At 43.1% G+C, this 20704-nt stretch overlaps 1 protein-coding gene across 1 annotated transcript in view; it reads left to right on the top strand.

Moving 5' to 3' along the window:
* BMP1 (bone morphogenetic protein 1) overlaps positions 1 to 20704 on the top strand; it is a 629932-nt gene that overhangs the window by 455658 nt on the left and 153570 nt on the right. Inside the window, exon 10 of the mRNA XM_086943688.1 lies at positions 10335 to 10451. Coding sequence (XP_086799814.1) covers positions 10335 to 10451 — 117 coding nt within the window. The remainder of the gene's footprint in view (positions 1 to 10334; positions 10452 to 20704) is intronic.

Consider the following 20704-nt stretch of genomic DNA (forward strand, 5'->3'; position numbering starts at 1 on the left):
AAAGAGACAACAACTATTTGTAGCTTTTTTTAAATCTAAGAAATGGTAATCTCATCTCAAAAGCATGAATCGCTAGATGGATAGTTAAATATATACACATTTGCTACATCAAAGCAAAACAAACACTACCTAGAACGCTATTGGAACATCCAACAAGGAGAAAAGGAGCATCAGTGGCCGCCTTAGGTGATATTCCGCTAACAGGCATTTGCAAAGTGGCAACATGTACACACCCACACACCTTTACCAAACACTATTTTGTGGATGTACAAGCCAGACAACAGGCTCTAATGAAACAAACAGTTCTACACACATTATTTCAGGTAAATACACCTTCTGATGCCTAAAGCCACCGCAGGAGGAGTACTGCTTTACATGCTATGCATAGCATGTGTATCTGCAACCAATACATACCTCGAATGGAGTATATTACTTACCCTGTAAGCATCTATTTGTAGAGTGTAGTACTGCAGATTCACATGCACCATCCCTCCTCCCTGGCAGATGTGGCACATATACACAGTAAATGGAAGCATGTTTAAAAGCAACCACTAATTTACCAGATTATATCCTCACTTAACGTATGGCAAGGAAAAAAACATTACAATTTAACAAATGAGCCGTTGAACATGCGCAATGCCTCAAGGAAGAGGAGTTAAGATGCACGATGACGACCATAAAAAACTGCCTCAAATTGCAGAGCTTCCCGGACCAGCACTAGACGGCAGCAGTGTGCAAAGCATGTGAATCTGCAGCACTACATGCTACAAATAGATGCTTACAGGGCAAGTAACATACTCCCTATTTAATAAATGTAATGTTTATATGATTGATATTTATTATGTAAATCATGTATCACTGATTTATTTTTATTACATGTTATTTGCGGGATGTTAGGTGTATAGGGTGGGAAGTTAATTAAGTATTAACAATTAATTATGAATTGTTAATTATTTAAATGATTTAGAATCATGTACTTTATTGCATTCCTATATATTTTTCTTAAAATTTTGTTTGGGCTGCTAAGTTTGTAAGGTAGGAAGTTAAGAATAATGAATTAACTTTTAATTATTAATTGTTAATTATTTAAATTATTTTTAATCATGTAATTTATGGGATTCCTGTTTATTTTACTTATATTTTAGATAAGGACTACTAGGTCTGTATGGCTCTAGGATGGGAAGTGAATTGAGTAATAATTAACAATTATTAATTGTTAATATTTAATTTATTTTAAATGTGTACATTATGGAATACTTTTGTATTTTTATGTGCGGGCTGGAGTTACAGAGGTGGGAAGTGAATAAATTGAATAACAATTATTAATTGATAATTATTGAATAGTAATTATGCAAATTGATTGTTTTTATTTGTTAATATATATATTTCAAATTAATAATCTTTATGTTAACAGTTTAATATTTTTCCAACATTCATAGGGTTAGTCAAATATGTAATGGGTTTGAAGTAAAGTACACTATCCCTATTATTGCTTAGACTGCAGTGGGAATAGTAAAATGAACCCCTTCGAAGTCCAACACTTTCCCTCCTGTTGCACTGTTTGGAGTGGGAATAGTAAATTTAACCCATCTAAAGCCCAACGCTTTTCCTGGTGTTGCACGGATTGTAGTGGGAGTAGTAAATTTCACTCTTCCGAAGTCCAGGGTTTTCCCTACTATTGCTTAGACTGGAGAAGGAATATTACATTTAACCGCTCCGAAGATCAATGGTGTCTCTACTAGAAATAGTAAATCTAACTGTTCCGAAGTCAAATACTTTCTCTATTATTGCAGTGACTGTAGTAGGAATAGTAAATCCAACCCCTCCAAATTCCAATACTTTTCCCTACTGTTGCATAAACTAGAATGGGAATAGTATATTTAGACTCCAATAGTTGTTTTAAAATTGTTTGAATAGATTTAATAGCGATCTTTTTTTATTTTATTTTTTATTTTTTTCATTTGTTATTATTTTCACATTTATTTGAATGTTTATAGTATTTTTAGTAAATGGGTTTTTGCGTGTTTTACATTTTTAATAGTTTATTTTCTAGATTAATATGTTCGTATTAAATTGTTTATATGTTTATGGGTATATTGTGTATTTCATAGTAAAAAATAATTAATATTTATTTTACATTATATTACTTTTTGTAATATTATAGATTTATTACAATGAAAATATGTGTGTGTGTGTATATATATATTTATTTTTTTAACACTGTCTATCCATCCAATTAAAGGTATCAGCACCCTTTCAGAGTGTTGGTGTTTTTTATTTCAAACTCGTTTCAGCTATACAATAGCCTTGGTCGCTCTTATATATATTAATACAGTTTAAATATTACCAACATTATTCAATGTAAAACTTATATTATTACACTATATATATATATATATATATATATATATATATATATATATATATATATATATATATATATATATATATATATATATATATAATTATATAAACACAAACATATATGTGTTGGTGTGTTTATATAAGTATATCCTTATACATATATATATATAGTGTTAAATATTAGTGGAATTTGTTTAATTTACATTCTATTACATTTATATATTTAAATAGTTAGCATGTTTTGCTTTCAACTGTATTTGCAATAAAAACAAATCAATATTAGTGTAAAACAATATTTTATTTCCAATATGTTGGTACTTACCATTATAAGTATAGGAACGCAATATTGTCGTAAATGATATTTTTTACACAATATTTTTGTGAACTATATTTTTTACCAAGATATTGTGTCAGTGATCCAGTTTAAAATTCTGAGAGAATGAGTTGCTCATGATGGTGTAAGACATTTGCCAGCTTTGAATGAGTCGATTTACAAAAGGGGGTGGTGATGAACAGAGTGTCTGAATTGAGCAGACCACTCTTACCCAGTCCAAAGATCAGGGCTTGATCCATCACCGTTATTTATCTCACTGCCCCATCCCAGCTCAGAACCTGGCTATATGCAAATCAGTCTGTCCCTGGCCCAGTGCATCATGGGAACAGGGCAGACTAAACTACCAAGCCAATTCTTTACCAGAAAGGAGACAAGCTACCGGGGACCGGTTTCTGGCATTTCAGCCTCTTCGGCCCGGCTTGCTTGAATCCTGATGGAGCAGTGAGAAAGGGACTCATGTCTGAGTATACCCTGCCACACCTATAGTGGCCAGGTTCTGAAACTGGGATGGTGCAGTGAGCTAAAAAACGGTGTTGGATCTAGCCCTGATCTCTTGACTGGGTGAGAGTATTCTGTTTAATTCAGAGACTCTGTCCCTCACCACCCCTCACCACCCCTTGTTGTAAATATTTTTGTCCACCCTAAGCGTGGAAGGGTATACTCAGATGTGAGTCCCTTGCTCATTGCACCATCAGGATTCAAGCAAGCCGGGCCGAAGAGGCTGAAATGCCAGAAACCGGTCCCCGGTAGCTTGTTTCCTTCCCAGTGTAAGAATTGGCTTTTGTAGTTTGGTTTGCCCTGTTCCCATCATGCACTGGGACAGGAACAGACTAATTTGCATACAGCCAGGTTCTGAAACTGGGATGGTGCAGTGAGCTAAAAAACGGTGTTGGATCTAGCCCTGATCTCTTGACTGGGTGAGAGTATTCTGTTTAATTCAGAGACTCTGTCCCTCACCACCCCTTGTTGTAAATATTTTTGTCCACCCTAAGCGTGGAAGGGTATACTCAGATGTGAGTCCCTTGCTCATTGCACCATCAGGATTCAAGCAAGCCGGGCCGAAGAGGCTGAAATGCCAGAAACCGGTCCCCGGTAGCTTGTTTCCTTCCCAGTGTAAGAATTGGCTTTTGTAGTTTGGTTTGCCCTGTTCCCATCATGCACTGGGACAGGAACAGACTAATTTGCATACAGCCAGGTTCTGAAACTGGGATGGTGCAGTGAGCTAAAAAACGGTGTTGGATCTAGCCCTGATCTCTTGACTGGGTGAGAGTATTCTGTTTAATTCAGAGACTCTGTCCCTCACCACCCCTTGTTGTAAATATTTTTGTCCACCCTAAGCGTGGAAGGGTATACTCAGATGTGAGTCCCTTGCTCATTGCACCATCAGGATTCAAGCAAGCCGGGCCGAAGAGGCTGAAATGCCAGAAACCGGTCCCCGGTAGCTTGTTTCCTTCCCAGTGTAAGAATTGGCTTTTGTAGTTTGGTTTGCCCTGTTCCCATCATGCACTGGGACAGGAACAGACTAATTTGCATACAGCCAGGTTCTGAAACTGGGATGGTGCAGTGAGCTAAAAAACGGTGTTGGATCTAGCCCTGATCTCTTGACTGGGTGAGAGTATTCTGTTTAATTCAGAGACTCTGTCCCTCACCACCCCTTGTTGTAAATATTTTTGTCCACCCTAAGCGTGGAAGGGTATACTCAGATGTGAGTCCCTTGCTCATTGCACCATCAGGATTCAAGCAAGCCGGGCCGAAGAGGCTGAAATGCCAGAAACCGGTCCCCGGTAGCTTGTTTCCTTCCCAGTGTAAGAATTGGCTTTTGTAGTTTGGTTTGCCCTGTTCCCATCATGCACTGGGACAGGAACAGACTAATTTGCATACAGCCAGGTTCTGAAACTGGGATGGTGCAGTGAGCTAAAAAACGGTGTTGGATCTAGCCCTGATCTCTTGACTGGGTGAGAGTATTCTGTTTAATTCAGAGACTCTGTCCCTCACCACCCCTTGTTGTAAATATTTTTGTCCACCCTAAGCGTGGAAGGGTATACTCAGATGTGAGTCCCTTGCTCATTGCACCATCAGGATTCAAGCAAGCCGGGCCGAAGAGGCTGAAATGCCAGAAACCGGTCCCCGGTAGCTTGTTTCCTTCCCAGTGTAAGAATTGGCTTTTGTAGTTTGGTTTGCCCTGTTCCCATCATGCACTGGGACAGGAACAGACTAATTTGCATACAGCCAGGTTCTGAAACTGGGATGGTGCAGTGAGCTAAAAAACGGTGTTGGATCTAGCCCTGATCTCTTGACTGGGTGAGAGTATTCTGTTTAATTCAGAGACTCTGTCCCTCACCACCCCTTGTTGTAAATATTTTTGTCCACCCTAAGCGTGGAAGGGTATACTCAGATGTGAGTCCCTTGCTCATTGCACCATCAGGATTCAAGCAAGCCGGGCCGAAGAGGCTGAAATGCCAGAAACCGGTCCCCGGTAGCTTGTTTCCTTCCCAGTGTAAGAATTGGCTTTTGTAGTTTGGTTTGCCCTGTTCCCATCATGCACTGGGACAGGAACAGACTAATTTGCATACAGCCAGGTTCTGAAACTGGGATGGTGCAGTGAGCTAAAAAACGGTGTTGGATCTAGCCCTGATCTCTTGACTGGGTGAGAGTATTCTGTTTAATTCAGAGACTCTGTCCCTCACCACCCCTTGTTGTAAATATTTTTGTCCACCCTAAGCGTGGAAGGGTATACTCAGATGTGAGTCCCTTGCTCATTGCACCATCAGGATTCAAGCAAGCCGGGCCGAAGAGGCTGAAATGCCAGAAACCGGTCCCCGGTAGCTTGTTTCCTTCCCAGTGTAAGAATTGGCTTTTGTAGTTTGGTTTGCCCTGTTCCCATCATGCACTGGGACAGGAACAGACTAATTTGCATACAGCCAGGTTCTGAAACTGGGATGGTGCAGTGAGCTAAAAAACGGTGTTGGATCTAGCCCTGATCTCTTGACTGGGTGAGAGTATTCTGTTTAATTCAGAGACTCTGTCCCTCACCACCCCTTGTTGTAAATATTTTTGTCCACCCTAAGCGTGGAAGGGTATACTCAGATGTGAGTCCCTTGCTCATTGCACCATCAGGATTCAAGCAAGCCGGGCCGAAGAGGCTGAAATGCCAGAAACCGGTCCCCGGTAGCTTGTTTCCTTCCCAGTGTAAGAATTGGCTTTTGTAGTTTGGTTTGCCCTGTTCCCATCATGCACTGGGACAGGAACAGACTAATTTGCATACAGCCAGGTTCTGAAACTGGGATGGTGCAGTGAGCTAAAAAACGGTGTTGGATCTAGCCCTGATCTCTTGACTGGGTGAGAGTATTCTGTTTAATTCAGAGACTCTGTCCCTCACCACCCCTTGTTGTAAATATTTTTGTCCACCCTAAGCGTGGAAGGGTATACTCAGATGTGAGTCCCTTGCTCATTGCACCATCAGGATTCAAGCAAGCCGGGCCGAAGAGGCTGAAATGCCAGAAACCGGTCCCCGGTAGCTTGTTTCCTTCCCAGTGTAAGAATTGGCTTTTGTAGTTTGGTTTGCCCTGTTCCCATCATGCACTGGGACAGGAACAGACTAATTTGCATACAGCCAGGTTCTGAAACTGGGATGGTGCAGTGAGCTAAAAAACGGTGTTGGATCTAGCCCTGATCTCTTGACTGGGTGAGAGTATTCTGTTTAATTCAGAGACTCTGTCCCTCACCACCCCTTGTTGTAAATATTTTTGTCCACCCTAAGCGTGGAAGGGTATACTCAGATGTGAGTCCCTTGCTCATTGCACCATCAGGATTCAAGCAAGCCGGGCCGAAGAGGCTGAAATGCCAGAAACCGGTCCCCGGTAGCTTGTTTCCTTCCCAGTGTAAGAATTGGCTTTTGTAGTTTGGTTTGCCCTGTTCCCATCATGCACTGGGACAGGAACAGACTAATTTGCATACAGCCAGGTTCTGAAACTGGGATGGTGCAGTGAGCTAAAAAACGGTGTTGGATCTAGCCCTGATCTCTTGACTGGGTGAGAGTATTCTGTTTAATTCAGAGACTCTGTCCCTCACCACCCCTTGTTGTAAATATTTTTGTCCACCCTAAGCGTGGAAGGGTATACTCAGATGTGAGTCCCTTGCTCATTGCACCATCAGGATTCAAGCAAGCCGGGCCGAAGAGGCTGAAATGCCAGAAACCGGTCCCCGGTAGCTTGTTTCCTTCCCAGTGTAAGAATTGGCTTTTGTAGTTTGGTTTGCCCTGTTCCCATCATGCACTGGGACAGGAACAGACTAATTTGCATACAGCCAGGTTCTGAAACTGGGATGGTGCAGTGAGCTAAAAAACGGTGTTGGATCTAGCCCTGATCTCTTGACTGGGTGAGAGTATTCTGTTTAATTCAGAGACTCTGTCCCTCACCACCCCTTGTTGTAAATATTTTTGTCCACCCTAAGCGTGGAAGGGTATACTCAGATGTGAGTCCCTTGCTCATTGCACCATCAGGATTCAAGCAAGCCGGGCCGAAGAGGCTGAAATGCCAGAAACCGGTCCCCGGTAGCTTGTTTCCTTCCCAGTGTAAGAATTGGCTTTTGTAGTTTGGTTTGCCCTGTTCCCATCATGCACTGGGACAGGAACAGACTAATTTGCATACAGCCAGGTTCTGAAACTGGGATGGTGCAGTGAGCTAAAAAACGGTGTTGGATCTAGCCCTGATCTCTTGACTGGGTGAGAGTATTCTGTTTAATTCAGAGACTCTGTCCCTCACCACCCCTTGTTGTAAATATTTTTGTCCACCCTAAGCGTGGAAGGGTATACTCAGATGTGAGTCCCTTGCTCATTGCACCATCAGGATTCAAGCAAGCCGGGCCGAAGAGGCTGAAATGCCAGAAACCGGTCCCCGGTAGCTTGTTTCCTTCCCAGTGTAAGAATTGGCTTTTGTAGTTTGGTTTGCCCTGTTCCCATCATGCACTGGGACAGGAACAGACTAATTTGCATACAGCCAGGTTCTGAAACTGGGATGGTGCAGTGAGCTAAAAAACGGTGTTGGATCTAGCCCTGATCTCTTGACTGGGTGAGAGTATTCTGTTTAATTCAGAGACTCTGTCCCTCACCACCCCTTGTTGTAAATATTTTTGTCCACCCTAAGCGTGGAAGGGTATACTCAGATGTGAGTCCCTTGCTCATTGCACCATCAGGATTCAAGCAAGCCGGGCCGAAGAGGCTGGAATGCCAGAAACCGGTCCCCGGTAGCTTGTTTCCTTCCCAGTGTAAGAATTGGCTTTTGTAGTTTGGTTTGCCCTGTTCCCATCATGCACTGGGACAGGAACAGACTAATTTGCATACAGCCAGGTTCTGAAACTGGGATGGTGCAGTGAGCTAAAAAACGGTGTTGGATCTAGCCCTGATCTCTTGACTGGGTGAGAGTATTCTGTTTAATTCAGAGACTCTGTCCCTCACCACCCCTTGTTGTAAATATTTTTGTCCACCCTAAGCGTGGAAGGGTATACTCAGATGTGAGTCCCTTGCTCATTGCACCATCAGGATTCAAGCAAGCCGGGCCGAAGAGGCTGAAATGCCAGAAACCGGTCCCCGGTAGCTTGTTTCCTTCCCAGTGTAAGAATTGGCTTTTGTAGTTTGGTTTGCCCTGTTCCCATCATGCACTGGGACAGGAACAGACTAATTTGCATACAGCCAGGTTCTGAAACTGGGATGGTGCAGTGAGCTAAAAAACGGTGTTGGATCTAGCCCTGATCTCTTGACTGGGTGAGAGTATTCTGTTTAATTCAGAGACTCTGTCCCTCACCACCCCTTGTTGTAAATATTTTTGTCCACCCTAAGCGTGGAAGGGTATACTCAGATGTGAGTCCCTTGCTCATTGCACCATCAGGATTCAAGCAAGCCGGGCCGAAGAGGCTGAAATGCCAGAAACCGGTCCCCGGTAGCTTGTTTCCTTCCCAGTGTAAGAATTGGCTTTTGTAGTTTGGTTTGCCCTGTTCCCATCATGCACTGGGACAGGAACAGACTAATTTGCATACAGCCAGGTTCTGAAACTGGGATGGTGCAGTGAGCTAAAAAACGGTGTTGGATCTAGCCCTGATCTCTTGACTGGGTGAGAGTATTCTGTTTAATTCAGAGACTCTGTCCCTCACCACCCCTTGTTGTAAATATTTTTGTCCACCCTAAGCGTGGAAGGGTATACTCAGATGTGAGTCCCTTGCTCATTGCACCATCAGGATTCAAGCAAGCCGGGCCGAAGAGGCTGAAATGCCAGAAACCGGTCCCCGGTAGCTTGTTTCCTTCCCAGTGTAAGAATTGGCTTTTGTAGTTTGGTTTGCCCTGTTCCCATCATGCACTGGGACAGGAACAGACTAATTTGCATACAGCCAGGTTCTGAAACTGGGATGGTGCAGTGAGCTAAAAAACGGTGTTGGATCTAGCCCTGATCTCTTGACTGGGTGAGAGTATTCTGTTTAATTCAGAGACTCTGTCCCTCACCACCCCTTGTTGTAAATAGCTTTGAATGAGTGACCTTGATCTCTCTCTGTCTCTCTTTTTCTTTCTCCCTTTTCTTTTGTTCCCCGTGCATCTTCTTTTCATTCCTGGAATTGGATTCACACATTTATGTAAAGGAGCGAGTAAGAGTACTCTACTGGGACACGTTTCAGAGAGAACTCTAGTGCAAATTTTGCACAGGGTATATTTTTTGAGAGAAGTTTGAACCAGATCGAGAAACCTGTTCTTTATGGGACAGATATTGAGTTTTATATTTAGTCAGTCTGTAGTGAAATTTAAAACTCTCATATAATCCAGTCTCTGGGTTGGGTAGACAAAGAGATACAATTTAAAACAGCCATGTGTGACACCTATTTAAGACTTCGGTTTACACTAATCTCGTGTGTGGGTCTAACTTTGAAGTGTATTTTGATTGAGGTGTTTTATGTTGCAAATTTAGGGCTGGAATTTGGCATGGGTGTTGTGTGAGCCACTTGATGGAGGCATTTTTCACATGGTATTTTTAAGTTTGAAGTTAAAAAAGACTTTCTGGGGTAGACTGAGCAGTTAATATGTAGTCAGTGAATGTAGTTATCCATTTGGACCAAGTCTGAATGCCTGGAGCAGGAAGAAACCAGGACAATTCAGTGGTGCAGTCTTGGGAATGATTTGAGAGGACCATTTTTTCTTTTAAAACAATTTTTATTAAGATAATCAATGCATTTCCAGGACAACATAATTGGCATGACGTGTAAATAGGTCACAGTATTAGATATACAATTTTCCCCACAGTTCTCATAGTCCCACATTCGTACGTCACCCTTTCGCACCCTTCCCTCGTACATACAATCATTCTCTAACAGTCTGCTTCGTTTAGTGTATTTAAGCACTCGCATCTGAATCAGAGTCCTCAGGAGGCGGTGGTTCACATATATCTCCCCGATAGGAGTTCCAGCCACCCAGACCTTTTCCCACTTTTTCGGACAGCCACGGTGAATAAAAACTGACCTTTCCGCTGAGAGGACTATTTTTAATGAGTGAATTTAGGGTTGACATTTAAACCTAGCAATGTGTGACCATATATAAAGGATAGTAAAGTGGGTGTGTGAGTTGGGCTGACCTCTAAGTGTTTCTCCTTGTCTCCAGGCAGGTTCTGTGGGGACAAGGTGCCAGAGCCCATCATCTCAACTGACAGCCGGCTCTGGATCGAGTTTCGCAGCAGCAGTAACTGGCTTGGAAAGGGCTTCTTTGCAGTCTATGAAGGTAACCAACATTCACAGGTAATGTGAGGAAGGATATGAATGCCAACTGATCCCTCCGAATGAGCACAAAAAAACTTTTTTTTTTTAAAACCAATAGGTGAAAAAGATGTTGGGACTGGTTATGGAAGTATAAGAATGGGGAACACTGTGGCCCCAAGGTTTTATACTGCAGTAGAGTGAAGCGAATATTTAATTTACAGAAAAAAAATGTTTGCAAGAGTATTTCCTTATACTAAAACTAAAACTTCCTTTAGAAACTAACCTAGTCCCAAGTATAATGTAAACATACTTAAGGGGTGTTTTAGTCAGCTGTATGTACCTGGACCCTCCTCCCCTTGAACCTGTATTCATATGCTGGCCGTTGAGAGCTGTTTGTGGAGATAATGTGCCTATAAGTAGCCAAGCTTTGAAGCTTGGATGGACGAGTAAGCCTAGCTGTTATGTGAGTCAGTGACTTGGTAGGTTGCTTTTTATGAATCTGATTCTTTGACCCCTTGATCTATTTTATTTGCAGAATTAAACACAAGCCCACCCTTTTATTCTTTCACCACTAACTAGACTAGCGGCGGCTCTTCTGCAATGGTGGAGGAGCTTCGCCCCACTGCCTCAGCCACCAGCCATAAAATAAAATATTATTTTATTTTTCGACGGCTGGCTGAGCCAGCATGTGGTGGGATGGGCGGGGCCCGGTCATGGGAGAGGGGGCGGAGTTATGTGCACTACTAACTGTGCATGTCTGTTTGGATGGCTGTCTTAGGCCGGCCATACAGACATGTGCAGTTAGGTTTCTCCAACCTAGATGTATTTAGAGCCAGGTTGGAGAAACAACACAGACTCCCTGTCCTGAGCGGAGCGTCAAAGCAGCCCGCTCAGGCCAAAATCCCTCCACTGCTCTCATGCAGCATGAGAGCAGCGCGGGGATTGGATGGGGAAGTCTGCTGCTGTCCCAGTGTCTGCTTGGACCAGAAAGCAGAGGAGCTCAGAGGCGCAAGGCGGCAGAAGTAGCATGAGGTAAGTTTTCTTTTTATTTGATTTTTTCCCTTCCTGCGCTTCTTCCCCCACACTTCTCCCCCTCCACCCGCCGCACCACTGTCAATATACATCAACCACCACTAACCTAGATGCATAGCTTCTATAATTTGGAAACCTAAAGACAGAAATGTCGGTGGTACATTTGATGGATCATGTTGGTAATGCTGTCCCTACAGAGTCAGGCACCGATTCACTTAGAACACCATAGCTGTATTAAATAAAGTTGTAATTTATGTTCATGACCTCACTATATAGCTCTTGTGGATTTGAATTTACCTGAATAAGCTCTAGTTCCCATAGTCCACGTCAATGCTGGACTCTCTATGGCCGTTGTATTGTTTCTGTATACTGACAAACCACCATGACATCAAGTACATTATTTTTATGAGACACAAGATTAAACTTCCTAAGCTGTGCATGTAGATGAGGAAGCATTTTATTTTATGTTCTTTGTTTGAAATTGTCAAAGAGTTGGTGGAAGTTCGGCAATTAGACTTTGAAAAAGAAAAAGGAAGTAATGAAGATTGCCTCAAATTGCCCTTAGTCATTTGAGTTTACCGTAAAATCACAAAACCTTAAAATCATACCCTTTTGATGATAACCTTGACTAAGTCCTGGTGGTACTCAAGCTAGGGTGCCAAATGTAACACTTTTTTTAAAGAAACTTCCTACATTAGAATTCAGGCAGAAAATGGGCAAGCCTTTGATATTGGAACATTCAAAGCAGACGGAACCTAAATTAGCACCCATAACAGCAACATAATAAAGATTTTGATGCCTTCTGCTGCCATGTAATCTTCTTAAACTGTCATCAAATTGGACTTCAAAGAGGACAAGACCCTGAAATCGTCTCTGAGCCACAAACATATGTAGACACTAGCATATTAAGTGTCAAAGCCTTGAGAGAAATATAATCTCTGAAGTGGTTGAGGAAGCTTTGGTGTTTCCTAAGATCTTAGAATCACAGATCTCAGAGACCGAATGTATGAGCAGTATGCAAGGAGCCCTCTTCTTGCCATCGATCAAGAAGAGCATGTGCTCCTGAAGGTAACAGAGAATGTTTATAGACCTGACCCTTTGACAGGATGTTGACATGCTTTCTTGTCTGAGAAAGAAGAATCGCTTTGAGAGGAACTTTTATGCGAGGATTATAGGACTGGATCTTTTTATGAGGAACAGTACCCTATTAGTTCCTCTCTGGCAGATATTTGGATAAAGTTCAATGCAACAATACAGAAAACTGCAGGCAAATTTAAAATTGAGATCGAGAAAGACAGATTTCACAATAGAAGCCCTTACCCTACTCAGTCATGTAGTAACTATTGGCCCAATTAAACACAGTCTGAAAAAGCAAACAAAGGAGATCTACCAGGAATGTGCTACAGTACCATCTAAACGCATTGAAGTCATAAACGACTAAATAAATCCACGCTGTCTGCATGGACCAAAAGCACTTAAACATAATTGCACTGCTCATAGAATATAGCTCAGGGACTCAATGTACATTTGTCCATTGGATGAGTAGCACCCTGTAGCAGTCTGTCAAAGACTGGATTTTTTTCTGGAATTGACAAATAGGTTTACCCTAATAGCATTTTAAAAACTACATTCCCACATCTTTAATGCAAGGGAGGTTTAAAATTGGAAGTGTGAAAGAAGAAATGCAGCCTGATGGACTTCCATTGTAAACTGAGTAAAAAAGTGCCATTGCCCTTTAAGGGTATAACAAACTTAATAATTGCAGTTTGCAGCATATCCCTGTGTTAACTATTTAAGAAAAAGTTTCAAGTAATACTGATTAGATCTGGTGTACTACCGTTGTCAGAGCATGAGCCCATGTTTATGACCAGAACATTAGTGACCTCAGAATATTGGGGATGGCATCAACTAGAAAGTATTTTGGGCATGACCTTTTTGGTGTAAATAAGAGTTGAAATTGTAAGACCAGAGTTTTGATAGAAGCCTCAGAGGACAGAAGTTCCTAGTAGTTAAAAATGAAATTTTGGAGATACCCTCCTCCACTTCTCCTCTTCAACCACCAGAAGAGGTGGTTTGCCCTATAACACAGCACTCTTCCTGTTTAGGAGGGGGACTCTTGCTGCTTTGTCCAAATGTATGGACATGTGTTATCCTTTTTTCAGCCTCTAGTAACACGCTTCACTTTGAAGCGAGTAATTTGAGCTAAAAAAGTCCCCTTATTCGGTTTTAAAGTCTGCGTCTAATGAATCCCCATGCATGGTTTACATGCAGTATGAACATTTGTGTAGGGGCTCACTGCTTCCCTCATGTTTGTGTGTGTGTGCACCTTCTGTTGCCCCACTCACATAAAAAAGAGGCACACTTGTTGGAGTCTCTTTTAGTTGTATGGGCCCTCAGCCTAAGGTGCCAGCTCTTTTGAGTGTCATTTTGTGAATATATAGAAAGGCAGTTTTGTGGTTATGATAGGTCTGAAGGAGATATATTCTAATGCACAGAGGGCACAAGAATTTCTTGAGATTTATGGAAGTCACAAAACATTACCAGTTTGGGATACAGTGTGCTTCAAGAGAGTTCATGAAATGCTTGTCTCTGAAAGATAACTATATCACAAAAGATTCCATTCATTTTATCGTTACATAGATGATTAACGGGCGAAGACTAATTCCCTTTTCTAGACTTCAGTCTCTGATAGCAAGAGAAGTGGTACAATTGTTGGAAATGGCAGCACCATACATCCACCAGTTGCCCAGTATAAGATTACTGGTTATAATACAACAGCAATGGTCACCACCCCTGGAGGATTGGGAAGAAGTAGTGTTTGTTACACTAAGGGGCAGGAGAAGCATCCTTGCATTGATAGTTGTTGGACCGTTTATCAAAGAGAACATCCATAGACCCAGAACCCGGTGTGACCAGTAAAACAGATGTATCCTTGATGTGGTGTAGGCCCACCTTCAAGACCCAGAGACCAAATGTGAGTGGTGAGTACAAAATGGCGGCAATAGTTATATGTGCTAGAACTAAGGATTGTGGGTCCAGTAATGGGGTCATTCAAAAGAGTGCTTCTCAGAGAGATCGGCACTACAGTTTCAATGTTTTAATGAATTAAAACTGGGAGGGAACAGTGTAACCGCGGCCATTTGCAGATGCTCGAGTTACTTGGCATAGGGCAATCACAAACAGAACCTCAGCCATGGCAGATCATATACTGGTGCACAATTATGTGGCAGATACTTGCCAAATACAAACTTCATACAAGTAGGAACTAGAACACTAAAGTGTAGAGGGAATACTGCATGAATCAGGAATCCCAGAAATCAGTTTATTTTCAACATGTGAATATGAGAAATGTTTTCACCCCAACAATATTGGTTAATGTAGAAAGCGTTGCTAACCATTTTTTACAAGAAAAAGTCCCTGTGCTTGATGTATGTTGGGCAGCTGCATGGACATCTGCCCCCCACACTTTGGCGGTGCATTTGTGCAAACACCAAAGTTGTGATAAGCAGTGCTTCCAAGTTTAAATAAGGCCCTTTGAATCATATATCATAATCCTCAAAGGAGAAATGACACTCATTGTGTGTGCCCTGCAATTTGATATATGAATGATTCATGCTTCAAAAATGTAATTTACTTCTAACAATAGTTTTGCAGAATAAGGATAGATTAATTGAACTATGATGCTGCTATGTAGTGAATTTAGAGCAGCATTTACTGGAGAGAGGAAGGTGTCATTATAGTCCTGCCCGTTGAGAAAATCAAGGATTTGCAATGCAATAGGTCTCGCATTTGCGAGATTTTATGCTATTGGCATTTGTAAATGTCAATGCCTTATATTTATCTATTTTGATAATTAACACATAAATAAAAGGCATTGCCATTTACAATGCCATTACCTCAAACTCTTGTAAATGTGAGACTTATTTCATTTTAAATAGGTGGCCGCCATTGTCCCGGGCTGCTTGGAAAGTAAAAGCGCGCATGGCGCGCTGAATGTTTCAGGAAAGTATGTCGTGCCTACAGTAGGAGAAACTCATTAAAGAAAATAGTGCTTACAGACTAAATAAGACATAATGTGCCACAACAGAAGTAAATGGGCCAGCCCTCATGAGAGGGTACAAATGAAGACAATGCGGTACTAAGGAGGGACTAACAAGCCTATTAACGAATCAGAAGCCAGCATTTACAAAGGACAATGACACAAGCCAATGACAAATATGGGCGGAGAGTGGGTGGTGCTTCAAGTCTATACTTGAATACAGCATGCAATGCCCAGGCTCGACCTAACAAGTGAAAGTTATCCAGTATTGGGGTACCTTTCATAGATTCACATGCCTGAATCATTCCCCGTTGCCGAGGCGGGAGTCCCACGGTAAATAAAATAGTAGTGCCAAAGGTAAATAACAGTAGTAGGCCCTAAGGAAAAAGGCCTGAGGCCCAAATCTTAGTAGCCTATCTACATCATTATGCTAAAAGAACCAAAACTTTTGGTACAACCAATCAGCTACCAGCACCCTCTAGAACCCTCTCTGCAGAGCCAGTTCTCCTCAGATTTTCTCCGCATGTCGTGTGGAAGGGAGTCTCCCTGAGTGCCAACTGAGTTTATCCTTCAAGATGTCTGTCAAGAAGGCCTTGTTCAAACCTTGTAGAACCTGCGACAAAAAGAGAGTCCATGTGGATGATCAACATAAGGACTGCATTTACTGCCTCTACCCTAAACATGAGGCAAAAGATTGTAAGATCTGCCGAACCTTCCCTTCAAAAACTCTAAGGGATAGGGAGGCAAGAGTCCTGTTGTGGCTTAAATCTTCTTCAGCTGAAGTTGATGATAGAGCCTCAACTTCCAGCAAGAGAGCAAGTTCTCAGGACAGTTCGTCAAGTGAGGGGAGAAAACATCTTAAATCCTCCCACTCTACTTCTGGACCTTCTCAGAGGTCTCCTCAGGCTACAGCTCTCAAGGACTCTAAAAGGAAATCTTCCAAAACTGTGAGTAAAAGCTGTTCTATTTCCTCAACTTTTCCTATATCGTCGACAATTTCTGTCACGTCTTTAGCTCCTTCGTGGACGGCGACTATATCTACTACTTCTATCACTTCACCTATTTTGTCGGCGAGGATTTCTATTGTGACTAAGAAGACCGTCGTCGACAAAGACCTCATCGACAAAGTCGTCATAAATCTCATTGACGAAGGTACCGTCGACGAAGCTTCCACCGTCGACGAAAGTTTTGTCAACGAAGACACAGGTTTCTGCTATGCCGTCTACGAGTGCCCCGTCGACGAAGAAACCAAGCCCGTCTACGATGATCCTGTCGACGTAGAGTCTGTCGACGATGGTCCTGTCGACCTAGAGTCTGTCAACGATGGCTCCGTCAACGTCGAGCCCCGTCGACGATGGTCCCGTCAACGTCAAGCCCCTCGACGACGATCCCGTCGACGTCGAGCCCGTCCACGATGATCCTGCCGACGACTATTAAAATAAAGAGGCCACTGTACCAGTTACAGGGATCGAACCTACTCCTACTAAGGTTTTAGCAGCTGCAACTTTTTCAACACCTATTTCATCAAAAACTTTCCAGCTTAAATTGTACCAGAGACATGACTGTTCAAATGTCTCTCCTCTTACTCCATCTCACCTCCTTGGGACATATGCCCAAGAGGAGGATGATGACTATGACGATGATGATGATGAAGGAGCTTTTGGAGTAGCTCGTCATCCTTCTGAACTTAATATTAAATGTCAAGATGAAGAGGAAGATGAGGATAATTACCAAGAGCACTACTACCAAGAGGACATTGTTGTCCCTCATTACACGGAATACCAGAGGCATTATCGGCTTCGGATTCCAGCTATCTGCCTCCTAACCTTATTCAGGACTTGCAAGCCATGTTAGCTGATTATAGGCAGTGCTTTCCCCCGCAGCAGGTCATTCCACCACCTCAGCCTGTGGTGGTTCCAGATACTGTTCCTCCACCCGAGATTCCGACGCCAATGTCTCCAGTTGCAGAACCTTCTCAGGAGCACCAGCCTCCTCGAACTCCAGGCACTTCTTCAGATGAGGAAGAGGAAGAAGGTGAGCTGCCAGAAAATCCCCACTTGGACCCATGGGATTCTTATATTATTCCTATGCCTTCACCACCAACTCCACAACCATCAGACTCTCCACCAGAAGATATAGGTGGATTTCATAACCTCCTGCAGCGCGCTGCTTTTAGGTTTCAACTTCCAGAAACTGTGGAACAAACTGAATGTTTCCTGCACGATTTCAAAGAGGAGACTAGGAAAATTACCTGAGCCATTCCGATCATAGATTATAAATGGAACAAGGGCATCAAGATTATGAAAAACCCTGCATCCGTGCCTGCTGTGCTTCCACGGGTAGTTAAAAAATATCGGGCTCCGGCCAACAGTCCATCCTGCCTCATCGGACACCCTAGGCCGAATTCTGTCATTTCACAGGCCGCTCAACAAAGGTCCAAAAATCCAGCAACGCCCATCACTGACTTCTCCAACTGGCTACTTCAGGCAGCCGACGTGCATGCCCCTTGCTCTAATTTTCCCCGCTCCCGCCCCAATGACGCTAACAGGTGGTTTACACCTCATCTGAAAGCTTTAAAACTTGAAGTTCGTCAAAAGGAGCGGAAGTGGCGAACAGCGTACTCAGAACTAGATAAAGCCAACTATTGTAGGGCCCGAAAGGATTATCAGAAACTTATCCAAAAACACAAAACTGATTATTTTTCAGAAAAAATCCTTAATTCCTGCAATAAATCAAAAGAACTGTTCAACATCATGGAAAGTCTTAGTGGCAGTGACAGAACTTCCCAACCTGTGGCCCCCACCCACGACCTTTGCAATTCATTGAATTCGTTTTTCCTTTAATAAAATCTGCACTATAAAACAAAGTATCCTCACCACTCCGTCCCCCTCCCTTTTGGCTGACACCTATTACAACCCCTCAACCCTGGAATCTTTTCCCCTCATTGACGGCGCCATTCTATCTAAGCTTCTCGCCAGAGTCAAATCAGGCTCACCTGATGATATCTGCCCCCACATATTTTGAGAGGTGGGAACTACTATTCCTGAGGGCATGCTTTCCATGCTGAATGGATCTCTCTCACAGGGTAAAGTCCCTGACAACCTTAAAAAAGCCCTCCTCATTCCCCTGATAAAAAAAGTCGGAGCTAACCCGCAGGACCCGCTCAGCTATAGGCCCATATCACTGCTGCCTTACTGTGCCAAATTATTGGAGGCTCACGTCTGTGACAGTATCTCCAAATTTGTTGAAGAATCAGAGTATCTCGCACCCAACCAGGCGGGTTTCCGCCCATGTCATTCAACTGAGGCAGTTATCCTTTCGGTACAAAATACTTTGAGGCGGAATGCGGATGAGGGGATCCACCAGGCTCTGGTGCTACTGGACCTTTCGGCTGCGTTCAACACGGTTGACTATACCATCTTGGTCAACCGTGTTGAGCAAGCAGGTCTCAGGGGCCCTGCGCTGAGCTGGATTCGCTCATTCATTACTGGCCGCACTCAATCTGTTAGATTGGGTTCTTTCACAGCTCCCACTATACCTACCACCTGTGGAGTACCTCAGGGCTCATCATTGTCACCTTTGCTTTTTAATTTATACCTACGCCCCCTTCTGTATTCCCTTAGGAAAGCGAAAGTTACCATCTTCAACTATGCAGATGATTTGCAGCTCAATTTTCCTTTAAACACCAAGGACTCAGTGGAAGATTTTCAAAACACCATGTCTCACATCCTGAGTTGGATGAGCTGCAGTCATTTGAAACTCAACCCAGGCAAGACTGAACTGGTCTTGCCTGGGCAGAGTGCACTTAGTTGGAACCCTAGCTTCTGGCCATCTAGCATGGGAGCCCCTCCGTCCAAGTCATCTTCAGTTAAGAGCTTGGGAATTTTTATCAGCGAGGATCTCTCCCTGAAAAGACAGGTAGGCGCAGTTGTATCATCCAGCTTTTTTCAACTGAAGAAAATTAAGAAAATTGCCTGTTTTTTTTCTCCGGCTGCCCTTACTCAGATTGTCATTTCCCTGGTCCTGCCTAGACTAGACTTTTCCAACAGCCTTTACCTTGGGCTCCAAGCTGGAGAGTTAAAACGCCTCCAGCTGGTTGAAAACCAGGCAGCCAGACTTATTCTGAATCTATCTAAAAGGCAGTCTGTCAGATCAGGGTTGAAACAGCTACACTGGCTGCCTGTCGAGCAGCGAGTAGCTTTCAAAACTGGGTGCATTTTATTTAAGTCCCTACATGACTCTGGCCCTCCGTTTATCAGAGATCTATTCAACAGATATGACCCTTCCCGCAATCTCCGGTCCACTCACAAATCCCTTCTGATCGTCCCCTCTTATAAGAGGAAGCCTCTCGGAGGCTGCTGCTTTGACCATCTTGCAGCCACCTCCTGGAACTCCCTTCCTTTCAATTAAAACTGAGCGACAACATCCTGAGTTTCAGACACTCCCTTAAAACCTGGCTTTTCTCCCAGGCGTATTGCTGAGACGCTTCATCTCTACTTCTAACTGGAGCGTTGTGTTCCTTCCTATAGCGCCATGAAGCCCCCGGGCGTACGAGCGCTTAATAAATTTATATTAACATTAACATCACTACTCCGCCGGACAAAGAGGGACGTTGTCTTGATCTCATAGGTAAAAAGTTTTCAGCCATGGCTGCTGCTTCCATCAGGGCAGCAAACTCATTAGCGATCATAGGGTGTTATGATCACCAAATGTGGTCTGATATGGCTGGTCTGATTGACCTCATTCCAGAGGAGAATCAACAGGAAGCTCAGAAAATTCTCCTGGAGGGAGAGCGCGCAGCAACAGAGACGATCGATTGCGCTCTAGACATTGTCAATACAAATTTCAGGCAATTAGCTGGGTCTGCAGTTCTCAGGCGCCAGGGTTGGTTAAAAGCTACCACCTTCCGACCAGAAGTCCAAACAAAAATATTAGACATGGCATACGATGGAGAATGTTTGTTTGGCAAACATATTGATGAAGCTCTCCAAGCAATCAAGACTGACACTGATAAGGCAAGATCTTTAGGTTCCCTGCAGTACAAGCGTGGGACATTCAGAGGTGCTAGGGGGCGTGGCTATTACTCTAGAGGAGGTTACAATACACAACAAACAGACAATATCAGCCTCAATATCGGCAAAATTACCAATCATCATACCGCCAATCCAATACAGCTGGTTTCTCTCGCCTAGGAGGCCGAAAAC

The sequence above is a fragment of the Lissotriton vulgaris genome, chromosome 11 (assembly GCF_964263255.1).
Source record: "Lissotriton vulgaris chromosome 11, aLisVul1.2, whole genome shotgun sequence".
NCBI classification, from domain to species: domain Eukaryota; kingdom Metazoa; phylum Chordata; class Amphibia; order Caudata; family Salamandridae; genus Lissotriton; species Lissotriton vulgaris.